Source organism: Dermacentor albipictus, chromosome 5 (genome assembly GCF_038994185.2).
Source record: "Dermacentor albipictus isolate Rhodes 1998 colony chromosome 5, USDA_Dalb.pri_finalv2, whole genome shotgun sequence".
In the NCBI taxonomy this organism is placed as follows: Eukaryota; Metazoa; Arthropoda; class Arachnida; order Ixodida; family Ixodidae; genus Dermacentor; species Dermacentor albipictus.
Window position 1 is genome coordinate 13,848,744 of NC_091825.1, and position 13,395 is coordinate 13,862,138.

Sequence of the window (13,395 nt, forward strand, 5' to 3'; positions counted from 1 at the left end):
ACAATAAAACAAGAAGAGGATACTGGCACGACAAATCAGACAAACAGCACTCCTTTCAGACCTTCAAGAAGCACCAAACTTCCTGAGAGGCTTGAGGATTTTGTCATCGGTTGAAGGGTTATCTCCTAAAAAAGGAAGAATGTTATAAGAAGGCTCAAGAGATGGCGCCACCATCCTGTACGTGCAGCGTTACACACTCGCCACACGCCCCTTCTGAAACCTCCACTCCCTCTGTCGTGGCAGCCCTCCTCCTCTATGAACTCGTATCAAGTTGCATTCGGCTCTCCTGCACTTCTCTTGCTTGTCAGCCGCCTCGTCTCTAATGACTCTACGCCTCCATGTAACCACACCCATTCCGGCGCACCCCATGTTTAATAAACCCAATTAACCCCCGTCAACAAAAGTCCAGTGTTCTATCGTCTGCTATACGAGACATAACAAAACACCTTCTGCAATAGCAATTATGTCAAAAAGTTCGAACGTTTCATTGTAGATGTGTGAGACCAATTGTCACTTTGTCGCGATTAAGCCACCAAGATTTGTGCTCTCATGCCTTACGGGCAGCAGCTTATACAAAGTGAGTGTCAATATTCATCATCCATTCAGCTAGCTGGCGGTGGCTTGTGCCCACTCTCAACAACTTGGCCTGCATGATTACGGGGCATACACACAAAGAAAAGCTTTCATGCTGCTATAAAGCCTTCAATTGAACTTGCACAGCCTGGCAATGGGTAATGGACCTTTTGTAGCACTTCCTTCTTTCTATTTTTGTTTCTCCGTTGATGATCAAGAAAATAGGTAAGTGAAGGGACATAGTGAGTATCAAGGTGCCTTCCCACATCTCATCCCCAGCTTGATGGCGGCTGTTTGCCAACTCGAATTCCGCGAACTGCTGCCCTGGTGACAACATGGATTATATGCCGGACCACGTTCCCCCGCAAACTATGCTTCCCATAGTTCCCATAGGCCTGTCTGTGATCACCACCTCGGAGAACCCTGAACCACTGAGCCTTCCTTGCCGCAATAGACAGGCTCTTTTTCCTCGCTCACTCTTGTTACCATTGCTTATAGGGTGAGCCTTGCATTAACCCATCTTCACACTATGCGTACATGCATATTTGCAGTATATATGCATATACTGAAAAAGTTTGCCAAGGAAAAAGGACGCAAATAACTAGGCTTGAGTGGATATAAATTTTTTTGGGTGGAAGCAAAGTCCAAGTGAATATTAATTAGTGTCGAATAATTTCAAAATGAATGGTTCAAACAGTTGTGGGATTTGCGTAAGGCCTTGACATAGGAGCCATATGTTGACAAATCTAAGTTGGTCATTTGCTTGCAAAACAAGAAATAGGTTGGTCTCAGGAGTCAGCTTATATTCAAAGTGCCGGTTTCAGATATTCTCATGCAAAAATGCAAGTTTGAAATTTCTTGCAGCTGCAGCTGCACAGAAAATTTGTTTACAGGCTCTTGCTCACTGTTACGCTTCAGTCTAAAAATTTTGCTCTGGTTGAGGCTGCAGGAGTGTTCTGCGTTTGCCTGTTGTACATAGTTGCAGTGCTGTGAAGGGCAGCCTTGACTTCGCAACACCGGCAGTTTATGTAGTATTGCCCAAATTCAGCTTGATGCTTTCCATCTAAACGCAAGCTTAGCACATTCTGTTGTGCAACTGCACTGACAAAAAATAATGTTTAGAATTTGACAGTAAAGTGGGGGTGCGTGTTATGCACTAATTATGATTTTAGGTGCGGCTTCATGGCAGTGCAACTTTCATTTCGAGGTGTGGTTTCGCAGTATCCATGAAACTATCTTTAGGGCAAAGTTTATTTATTTATTTCAAGTACTTTACAGGCCCGTAGGGCATTGTGTAAGGGGGGTGAAAAATCCCAACAGTGCATACACTACCAGATGAAAAAGAAAGAAGTACAATACATGGTAAATGAAATTTGTGCACATAATAGCAGTAACGAAGAGGAGGCTAAGCAATGCAGAAACAACGAGCGGAAATATGGTACATAGTTTAAAGCAAACAATAACATAAAAAGCGTGTGGCGCATGAATAAGTCTGCAATTTATCAAGCGTGTTATCGCAAATGTAAAAAATGAGGGGGGGGGGGACGAAATGCTTAACTTCAAAATACGAACTGAAACATGAATATGAAACGTGAATAAACACGAGTTGAAACATGAATATGTAACATGCTAAACGTCAGCTTCAGTGAAATGTGTAAGTTGGTGATGGAATGTATCAGGATTAGACAGAGATGCGATGCTGTCTTGTAGATTATTCCATAATCTGATGGCTCGTGGAAGTGCTGATGAATTAAAAGCTAAAATGTCACTATAGATTTATGTTGTGTAAGACTCAAATGATTGTGCAACCTTTTGGACGTGCTGGATGGGACATCGAGGTGAAAGGAACACGATCTATTGGAGTGTACATACTTGTGAAATGCTGTTAGTAGAGCAATGTCACGGCCTGTGCCTAAAGATTGAAGAAAAAGATCAGCTTTAATCTGAGTGACGCTTGAATGGTAGTTATAGTTCCTTGAGATGAATCGTGCGGCACTGCTTTGGATGGAGTCTAAAGTGGTGACCATGTTGTTATGATAAGGAGACGAAATGGAGGAAGCAAACTCAAGTTGTGGGTGAACAAAAGTAAGGTAGGCTAGTTTTCGAATATTAGCAGGGGGACTTCTGAGGTTACGGCGTAGTACCCTAAAGACTTAGAGGCGATGGCGCATATGGATGTGATATGAAATGACCATGAAAGATCTGATGAAAGGTTAACACCGAGATATATGTAATGGGAGACATGAGACAGTAAGTCATATTGAATATGGTATGTATAACTAGAATTGTTATGTTTGCAGCTGAATGAGATGACTTGACATTTTGATGCTTTGAGTTTTCTGATATCAGCATTGCCAAGGAGGTGGGAAACAGATCAGTTGACTGAAGATATGATGGGAACAATTTGTGCATCCGTCAGTGAAGACTTTTGCAAAGATTCAGGCACTGTGTGCTGTTAGATCTACAAGTAATATGTGTGGACTTTTCTCTTTCTTTCTTTTTGGTATGTTATAATTAGGGGGTGTAGCTTATATGCAAGAAAATATGTATATTCGTTCTGAATACTTAGAATACTGAAATTCGAACCGAAGTGAATATTGAATAGCATAATATTTGATCCAATGTTGGAAAATATTGAATATTTTCACACTCCTATAAGCAACCTACCCGGTAGACCCCCTCCCCACCATGATGCACTCTTCGTCTTTCTCAAGGATATATGTGATTTCATTGCATTGCAATTGCTGTGTGTTTTACCTTCCCAAGCAAGCAATCACGGGTTAACTCCCCTCCATCTTGACCAAACTACAGTGAAACCTCATTAAACCATAGTTGGCCAGAGCTTGCAAAAAGTAGGTACTAAACGGTAGTACTGCTTAACCGAAATAGCATGAGATCGCCCACTTACCTGTCAAAAACGGAAGTCGGAGAGAGTGCAATGAAAAGGCAAAAACATACAGTATTTATTCACTTCGTGCAACAAAACTCTGCTATTTTCCTTTTCGTTTGATGCCGTGGCGGCCTTGCAGCAACGACAGCGGCGTCAAACTTGCTGAAGCTGCTATTCACCTTTTCAGCCAGCCCCCGCTCCTCGGCAAACACTCACATTGCAGATTCCTCATTGGCATTGCATATTCTCTGTGTGCAGGCGCAACAGCGCTGCAGAAGTTGCATGTTTTTTCATTGCAAGGTACTGTTCTTGTCGGGACAATTGCATTCATGACGCTTACGTAACGTGCAGCTTCTGCTAGTGCCGGGCCTGAATCGCTCATGCTGTCACTTTCCATGTCATCCCCATCACTGTCCTTAGGTGACACTGGCAACAACAGAGGTAACGATGGCAAAAAGCTGGACCTCGTGGCCGACATCTTGTTGCTGTTGCAGCAGCGCTGCCAAGCAACTTCTTCGCATTCCAAATGCCACACACCATAGTCAAGAGTAGATGCCTGTTGTGTGCCAGCGCAGACTTCTTCGTGCCACATTCGATAGCACGAACAATGTCTAATTTTTCTTCTTAGAGCACCTGGTGCTTTTTTTTTTTCCCCGAGCTTCGGCATGATGTGAGTCCTTGCTTGCACAACACCAGAATGATATTGATGTGGCTTCACACGCGAACGCACAGGGCGCTTGGAGCCTGTTGTTCTGATCTCTGAGTCTTGTTCTGATGGGGCCACCTGATGGGGACGACGCACCGCCGTGATTGCGTGACGAAAAGTGGAAACACTACGCATTAACCGATACGCACGTAAGAAGCTGGTACAGTTTATGCGGATACAAAACGCATTATGTTCAATGGCTGCTGATTCAGGGATATCACTTTACTACCGTAAAAACCGGACTATAGGTCGGATCGGAATATAGGTCGATCCCCCAACTAACGAATTCTCAAAATGAAAAAAAATATATATTTTTCAATGGCAAAAGTACCGAAAGACATGACACCCTTACCGTGAAACAAATACGACTCAGGGGGTTGCACAATGGTGACAGTATTTATTTAAATGCTGCTCGCATGTGCACCTGGCCAAGTTTTTAGCAGTATCGCGCGACCATCGACCCGCGTGCTTGTCAGCACCTTATTAACGGCGCTGAGCAGCGAAACAAACGAGATACGCGCATGTGTACACATGCCCTTACTTTCGCTATTTCGCCGCTCTGTGCCGTGATGACAAGGTGGTGACAAACACGCGGGTCGATGGTCGCACGATACTGTTAAAAATTCGTCGGGTGTACAGTACACAGAAGGGCACGAAGTGCGCAAGCGCTACTCCGAATCAGAGCAACGCCTTTGATGAGAGTCGGATGACGAGTGCTTCTCACTACCCAGTCCATAGGCGCGTGCGATCTCTACCGCTTTCAAACGGATGCATTCGGCAGTCACAGGCAGCGATCTTACACACAGCTCTCGGACGGACTCCGCAACCTTGCCTTCCAGTTCTTCAGTCCGCTGCGATCCAGCACGAAATGACGTTTTCTTTTGGTTGCTGCAAGTTGTAATACGTTGCTTTTGCCTCCGCCAGTACCGAATGCTCTTTTCCGATGCTTCAAGTTCGCGCTGTGCCGCCAGGTTGCCATGGGCTTCCACGTACTCAATCGCCTTTTTCTTGAAGGCGACGGTGAATTGACGTCGGCTTCCGCTCATTTTGAAACAAAATGAAAATGCAGACTTTAATTAATGTAATTTTGCGACAATAGAAACGCAAAATGCCGGTGCCATAACGTCGCCACGCCGCCATAGACGCCGCGCTGCTGCTGATGGCGATCAAAGTTCTTAGACATACTTCAGTTTCGCAGCTCCCTATGCGAGCCCATTGGCCGACGTGGCCGAAACGGGTGTCACTGAAACTACCGGCGCTGCAGTCGCGTCTTTCGTCATGCGCCGCGCGTCGTCTGCTCCTGCTGCGACGCGTCGTTTGCACCAACAGGCCTGTAAACACTTATCCGTCGGTAAATGTAGTTTAGATACACAGTCTGAGTTTTGTGACAAACCTGCCGCGCGTAAGTAACGGGGCCTTCACGGTGTCTGTGCACTATCGGCGCTGCAGTGACATATCTCTCACGCAGCGCGCATCGTCTACTCCTGCAATGTCATCTCTGTGGTGGGTCATTTTCCCCAACTGGCCTGTGCCGTTTGCTCTTTGACGACTGTGTTTTGGCTGCCTGAACAATATTTTATGCCAAGGACCTTTGAATGACATGTCTAGCTAGTCTTTAGAAGCTGCAACTACACCGCAAATGAGAGGTCGTGCACTGCGATTCCACTTTTCAACCAACTTTTTCCCTATAAAAGCGCCACGGTGCTCCCTTCAGCGGGGGCTTTGTTTTTTGCTGCTTATTCTTAAGATGTGTATTCATTAAAGACGGCGAGCGCCTGTGCAGACGTAGGGACATTAACGCATCACGCCGAGCAGTCGCTTGAGACAACGCTGTGGTGAATTGATCCACCCCCGTCAACGCTTCTTCGCCTAATAAATTTAATTGACACATGTATTTTTTATAGTTGTCCGCGGATATTATGGGACGTGTAAATGAGTTGGAAGTGATCTGTGAGCAGTGAAAAAGACGAAGTTATAAATACTATGAACATATTTATGTCAAAGCTTAATTCATTTTCTTTTTGATGAACAAAACAAACAACAAACACAGTGACACTTTTTATTTACTTTGTGCACAAAAAAGTAATTTTGAGCTACTTTTGCTCAAAGCAATTTTGCCCTCTTTCTGGCTGCTTGCACCTGCTCTGTCAGCGAGTTATCGACGCCAATCAGCACAGGTTATATATGAAATAACCTACGCTAGCTCACCTGTCCATATTTGTGCTTGAGCAAATGGTTGCGTACACACTTCAGGGCATGTGGCACATCACACAGGAAATAAAGGTACACGCGCTCAGGCAGGCATGTATGTGGAATCTTGTGAGAAGGTGAGGTTACGCTGCCGCTGATTCCCATCTGCTGCCACACCGAGCAATTGTTCCCAGCTCCGTCACTGACTACGGCGATCACCATATATAGCACCATGTTTATGCAATTGCATTACATCTTGCAACACCAGCTCTGCTAAAATACTGCCAGGCGCAGCACCTTTCGTGGCAAAGCTAGGTGGCAATCGGTTGCACCCAGCTCTCCAGAAGTGGTACGAACATCAGCACGAGCGCATGATCTGCAAGTTGGTCAGTTCCTTCATTTGAAATGCCACCATAGTCCACAAAACCATTAAGTTTGAAGGTTGACTTGTTGAAATTGTACACCTGGCGTGACTTAATTTCATCCAAAATCAGTGTGCTGAATTTCTTCCCATCTGCTCTGTTGCCCAGCTGTTTTCCAACAGCTTCCATGCAGAGAGGATTGAAACCATACTTGCATGGTATTCCTTTCAGAATTTGTATGAGACGGCTCACGGAGGGCAAGGGCAGCATATTCATGCTCGAGGGCTTAGAAGCCAGTCCGCATTGTACCGAGCGCCACACGGAGACTTTGCTTTCAACAGTTTAAACGATGTCATAAATGCAAGGAAGTTCGGCCAACGCTTCCTCGATTCTGTTATCGGGCATTTCAGAAAGCCTTCTTCAGAGGCAAAATTTCATTATTTTGCTTTTGATGCGCAGCAGCCGCCCTAAGCAGCCTCTTCTTCACATTGCGTAGTTTCTGATATTGCTTGAGCATTGCGCTCGGAGCCTCAATGCTCAGTCGAAGTTTCCTCTGTAGATGGAGACAACGCGCGCAGACTAGTTGCTTAGTAAGTACATTGCACTGCTTGTGGTACATATTATCTGATGTCACCGTGTCACGCTGCCTGCTTTCACGCCCGCACACATGTTCAAGCTCTCTGCTTCTCTCAGGATTCTTTCCACATTTGCAATGCTAGTCGCAGCTCGAAATAGCCTCTTGTAAATTTTGCTGTAGCCGTTTATGCAGCAAGTACCATCCTCTTCAAGTACAACAGTTTTCATTACTCACAGATGCCGGGCTACCAGTTGCCTCATATAAAATATTCCGCATCGCTTCTGTGTTGCGTCGTCCTCAACAATTTCGAACTTCCAGAGCGTAGAAGGCAGTGTCATGTTCGTGAGCTCGTTGAGCACCAAGTGTGTAGCACACATTTCTCAACTTCCTTCTTCCAAGCCCAACAGCAGGTTTGGATTAAGTTGAAGCGCTATCACTACAAGCTTCGCCCAATGTACTTGCCAGCACTTGTGCTCGTTCTTTTGGTGGACGTCGCTTTCGCTTCACATTTTTTGGCTTTGAGATGTGCTCAGGCAGCCCAGGAAAGAGCCGAAGAAGTGGGCCGGGAACAAGCATCCATTTCCCGCGAGGAATCACTATTTCTTTGTTACCCATAACATGCTTGTAGTATTTCAAAATGTCATCGTCATCAAAGTGGAGTTCACACACTTTTGATTTGTTTGTGAGGCGTTTGTCTTTTCGCTGTAGCATGCGTTCCCAACTTTTAAACTCTCCAGCGTCTTGCGGTGGGTCGAAAACATGGTGACCAGCGGCATCGTGTCTTAGGCTGCTGGTGCAGCCGGGGGCAAAACAGCACGGCATAGGGAACTTCTTGCTGTCATGAGAGGCCGAAACGCTTCTTCAAGAAGCTTTTCAAGAGAACAAATCACGACGCATCACACAACACCTACAAAACGGAGAAGGATAACGACAGACGATGCAGCGCAACCAACATGAAACCAGAAGTGAAAGCAGAAGTCATGTTTCAAGTTCATTACCAGAAACGCATTTACAATACCTAGCTCAGATATGACAAATTTTCACAACGAGGTTCAAAATTAAGAACTGTGAAATAACTACTTCTCAATATTGAAACCGGAAATCTACCAGAAATGGAGCAACTTCTATCAAAAACGAAACAAAAAGTGACGAAAGACGCGATCGCAGCGCCGCTAGTTCGCGTGACCACCACTTCGGCCATCTCCCAAGCAGAGCTGCGAAACTGAAGTATGTCTAAGAACGTTGATGGCGATGGCGGCTGTTTACTTCATCCGCCCATTGTTGCAAGACTTCCGTAGTTTTTCCGCCTACGTCCGGTATATAAGCCGAGGGTCGACTTTTCGCGATGGTTTTTTGAAAAACAGTTCGACCTATATTCCGGTTTTTACGGTACTTTTAAAACGGAACTGCTCTTTAAACAGGTACAGTTTAACGAGGTTTAACTGTATTTTGGTGTTTCAGATCCAGCTTCTCACACACGTACATATCAATAAGCCAATCCTTTGCATTCATCGTTCATTGCTCCTTGTGGAATGGTGTCGTTTTATTGTATTGTCTTACATTCTTCCTACAGCATGGATCATCCCGTGGTGCATGTCTCATGGAATGATGCTGTCGCCTTCTGCAAGTGGTCTGGAAAGCGTCTCCTCACTGAAGCAGAGTGGGAATATGCCTGCCGGACAGGTCTCAAAAACAGGTACAGACTCACCTCTTTTGTACATGCTGTATCGAGACATACACTGCACAGGATTGATATGAAAGAAAAGGAGGCACTTATTCTGCCCACCTCCCATATACCCGTGCCTGGTTGCCAGGCACAATACATGTTCTGCCAACATGATACACACGCTGCTACTGGAAAGGAGACATCTTGTGTGGTAATATGATCATTCGTGAAGCAGGCCTTTGAACTAGGGTATGTCAGCTCAAAATGTTGGACAGACACAAAAGCAAAACAGACATGGACAAGTGCTGCTATCAGCTGTTTAATAACCCACCATTACTGTAACATATTGACCAAGCACCCCCAGCCATGCAAGCACCTCCTCCCATTACCTGATCCATAGAGTTTCATATTAGTATAACTAGAGGAAAATCTGGCGCTGCGATCATTCAATCATCATGAGAATGATGGGAAGTACAAGCTAGGAATTGGCATTCTGTTGACTGGCAAACTAGTCTAGAAGTATTTTTTGGCAGTTTTGGTTTCGCTCAAAGCACAATTGCAGTGCACCTGCAGTGGGACAGTGCAACGCGCTGCCTTTGTTCTGTTGCTCGAAGTGGCGATAGCACGCTGGGCCAGCGGCTGGGAAGATGTTTGTGTTGCGGTGTGGTGTCGAAGCCCTGACGAGAAAGTGACGGCATCGTAAACGTCAAAAGAACATGTTTTGACCGTATGGACCTTGGTTTGTTAAGTGTGTTCGGTTGGCGCTGTAGTGTTGCATGCTTTATGAAACTTCAGAATAGGAAAAAGAAGGTGCTACTGATACAAGACATAGACAGTTGTACTTCTAGTGGCTTGACATTAAAACTTTTTTTAGGGCTTCATTATGCATTGCTCCTTTATGTGCTCATTGAAACGCGTGTTTTAGGACTTTGAGAACACAAACTTACTTGTGGTAGGAAAGGTTGCTGCTTCCTGGCTGTAGCCTAGTGTCGCAAAGTGGGTAAGTGCAAAGCCATGCTGTAATGCTTCGGAAGCAGTACGTCAACATAAAATAAAATGAAGCATACTCGTAGGAGGCCTCAAGCATCCCTGCTAGCAGTGCAGCAGATGTGCTTAAAAGTACTTGAAGATGTTCAGCAACCGTGACAGCCAACGCAGCCTTTCGAAAGAGCGAAAGAGTTTGCAAGTGCCTGTCGTCTGCGAGAAAAGTCTCGCATTCGCAGCGAACAGGCGTCGTAGCAGACGACACTTGTAGCATTCCTCTCAAGGGCGCCACACTTTCTCACAATACCAAATTCTTATTTCCGTAAATACTTGATGAGTATTTTTATATCGTTACGGGGATGTTGCGAGTATAGAAAGACTATATTTACAATCTATGTATATATATATATACATACATGCATACATACAGGATGAGTCAGAGTAGTTAAGATGGCTGCCCACCAACAACATGCAGCAGCTAGCGCCTCCGATCTTCCTCTCTCTTCTTTCATCCTTCCGTAAAAGGACCCCCGGGTGGCGAAGCACCGTCTCGACGCATGGTAGGCGAAGAATTGCAAGCGAAGTATGGCTTCAGCCACGAAACGTGCACGACGTCAAGAGGTGTCCGACGCATCAAAGTGTAGTGGCGAAATCTGGTAATTTACGTTGCTAACTTGGCGTAGGACTTCATAAGGCCCTGTGTAGCCAGAGAGAATCTTCTGGGAGACGCCAACCCGACGACATGGTGACCAGAGGAGCACCCAAGCACCTGGCACGAACTTAGCACTGCGATGGCAGCGGTTGTGACACTCTGTCGCTGTGGTCATTGGAGACTTACATCAACAGCATCTCTGTGATTGTTCGGTTGAGACGTTCCGTAAGACTGTTTGTTTGTGGTGATAGGCGGTGAACAGCTTGTGCTCAGTGGCACAGGAGGTCGTCGACAACTCGAGATGAGAACGAGCAGCCACGGTCTGTAAGTAGCTGTCGAGGTGCACCGTGATGAAGAATGACGTCGTGGAGAAGAAAATTGGTGACGTCTCTTGCACAACTAGTCGGCAACGCCTGTGTTATCGCGTAGCGTGTCATGCAATCAGTAGCAACAGCGACACACTTATTCCCTCTAGTCGTCGAAAAAAGGCCAAGCAGGTCAAGGCCTACGCGAAACAATGGTTCAGAGGGTACTTCAATAGGATGGAGTCGTCCGACAGGTGCCAGGGGAGCTTTCTTCCGGCGCTGACACAATTCGCAAGTTGTGACATAACGATGCACAGTGCGGTAGAGACCCGACCAGAAGAACCGGCGTCATACGCGTTCGTATGTACGCAAAACTCCAAGGTGTCCCGCCGTCGGTGCATTATGAATTTGTTCGAGAACGATGGACCACAGATGACAAGGAAGAACAAAGAGCAACTCGGCCGTCAGGGTTGATATTGCGGCAGTAGAGGATGCCGTCATGAAGCACAAACATGCGGCACGCGCCGTTGGTGCGGCTGGACTGTAAGGATGCGTCCCGTTGTTGTTTAGCGCGCATGTCGTTCATGTCAGTCAAAGCCATCACGCAGGTCACCGGATCATGCGCAACAGGATCGGGAGGATCCACAGGGTGGCGCGAAAGGCAGCCAGCGTACTTGTGGAGGCGTCCAGTCTTGTAATGGACACCAACTGAAAATTCCTGGAGCTGCAAAGCCCAGCGACCAAGCCATCCAGTCGGGTCCCGAAGGGAAGACAGCCAGCAGAGTGCGTGATGGTCTGTGATGACCGAAAACGCACGACCGTACAACCGGAACTTGGCCACAGCCCAAACTAAAGCCAAGCACTCCCGCTTAGTGATGGAGTAATTTCTCTTGGCAGGTGACAGCAGGCTGCTGGCATAAGCTATCACGCACTCGGTACCATTCTGTTGTTGGGCAAGAACAGCACCGATGCCATGACCGCTTGTGTCAGTGTGGACTTCGGTCGGTGCAGATGGATCAAAGTGGGCAAGTATGGGAGAGGTGGTCAGAAATTTGATGAGAGCGGCGAATGCGTGAGCCTGGTCCGGGCCCCATGAGAATGGCGTGTTCTTCTTTAGAGGATCTGTCAAAGGCCAAGCAATGTTGGGAAAGTTTTTGATGTAACGGCGAAAGTAAGAACCTAGGCCAACAAAGCAGCGCACATCAGAAGCAGAACGTGGCACAGGGAAACTGCGTACAGGAAAACTGCAAACTTTTTCTGGGTCTGGTTGGACACCGGATGCATCTACGAGGTGTCCCAACACGGTAATCTGACGGCACCCGAACTGACACATCGTGGAGTTCATTTGAAGGCCGGTTCTACGGAAAACCGCAAGAATTGCAGCGAGTCGGGTAAGGTGGCTGCCAAACGTGGGAGAAAAAACAATAATGTCAAGATAACAAAGACAGGTGGTTCATTTGTAGCTTCGCAGATAAGTCCATCATACATTCAAATGTCGCAGGAGCATTGCATAGGCCAAAGGGCATGACTTTGAACTGATATAAGCCATCCGGCATGATGAAGGGCATCTTCTTGCGGTCCATTCATCAACTGAAATCAGCCAGTAGCCGGATTGGAGATCGATGGACGAGAAGTATTTAGCTCCGTGTAAGCAGTCCGATGCGTGGTAGTGGGTAGACATCTTTTCGCATGATCTTGTCTAAGTGGCAATAATCGATGCACAAATGCCAGGTACCATCTTTCTTTTTCACAAGGATGACAGGCGAAGCCCAAGGGCTGGCTGATGGTTCGATGACCCCTTTGCAGAGCATTTCATCCACTTCTGGTTGGATGACTCGACGTTCAGCATGCGATACCCGATAGGGACGCCGACGAATAGGATTCGTGTCTCCAGTGTTTACACGGTGGTGAATAGATGTTTGGCCTAAAGGTCTGTCGCCGAAATCAAAGATGTCACTGTACGATTGAAGCAGGAGACGTATGTCTGTGGCCTGTGCATAGGTGAAGTCAGGTGCAATCATTTTCGCGAAGTCATCTGTTAAGGAACCAGAGCTGTGAACTGCAATTGGCGCTAATAAGCCACTCTCGGCATTCAGACTCTCAACGTCAAATTCGGAACCACTAGAAACGCTAACCAAGAACATGCCGGCTGGAATCACTTGAGGGCACAGGCTGAAATTCGGAAGCGGTGAAACGACGTCATTATTAGTAACCGTGACCAACGTATGCGGAACAGCAACATTCCAGTTCAAAAGCACATTGATGATGAGGCGAAGCACATATTCACCATCAGGAACCTGTGGCTGGGCGGTCAAAATGACATAAATGACTGCCTCGGGTGACAGATACACATCCTGAAGCGAGCACAAGTGCGGTGGGGTGGTGCTCGGAGCATTGGTGAGTTGCTGCACTTCCAACTGAAGAACGCCAGTCGCGCTTTCGATGAGAGCAGAATGAGTGGATAAAAGCTCCAATCCAAGGATAACGTCG

The 13,395-nt window shown here is 46.5% G+C and overlaps 1 protein-coding gene across 2 annotated transcripts in view; it reads left to right on the forward strand.

The window, feature by feature from the left end:
• LOC139059844 (formylglycine-generating enzyme) overlaps positions 1–13,395 on the forward strand; it is a 148,698-nt gene that overhangs the window by 87,444 nt on the left and 47,859 nt on the right. For both annotated transcript variants that reach the window (XM_070538280.1, XM_070538279.1), the window contains exon 5: positions 8,872–8,994. In XM_070538280.1, the coding sequence (XP_070394381.1) occupies positions 8,872–8,994 (123 nt within the window). The remainder of the gene's footprint in view (positions 1–8,871; positions 8,995–13,395) is intronic.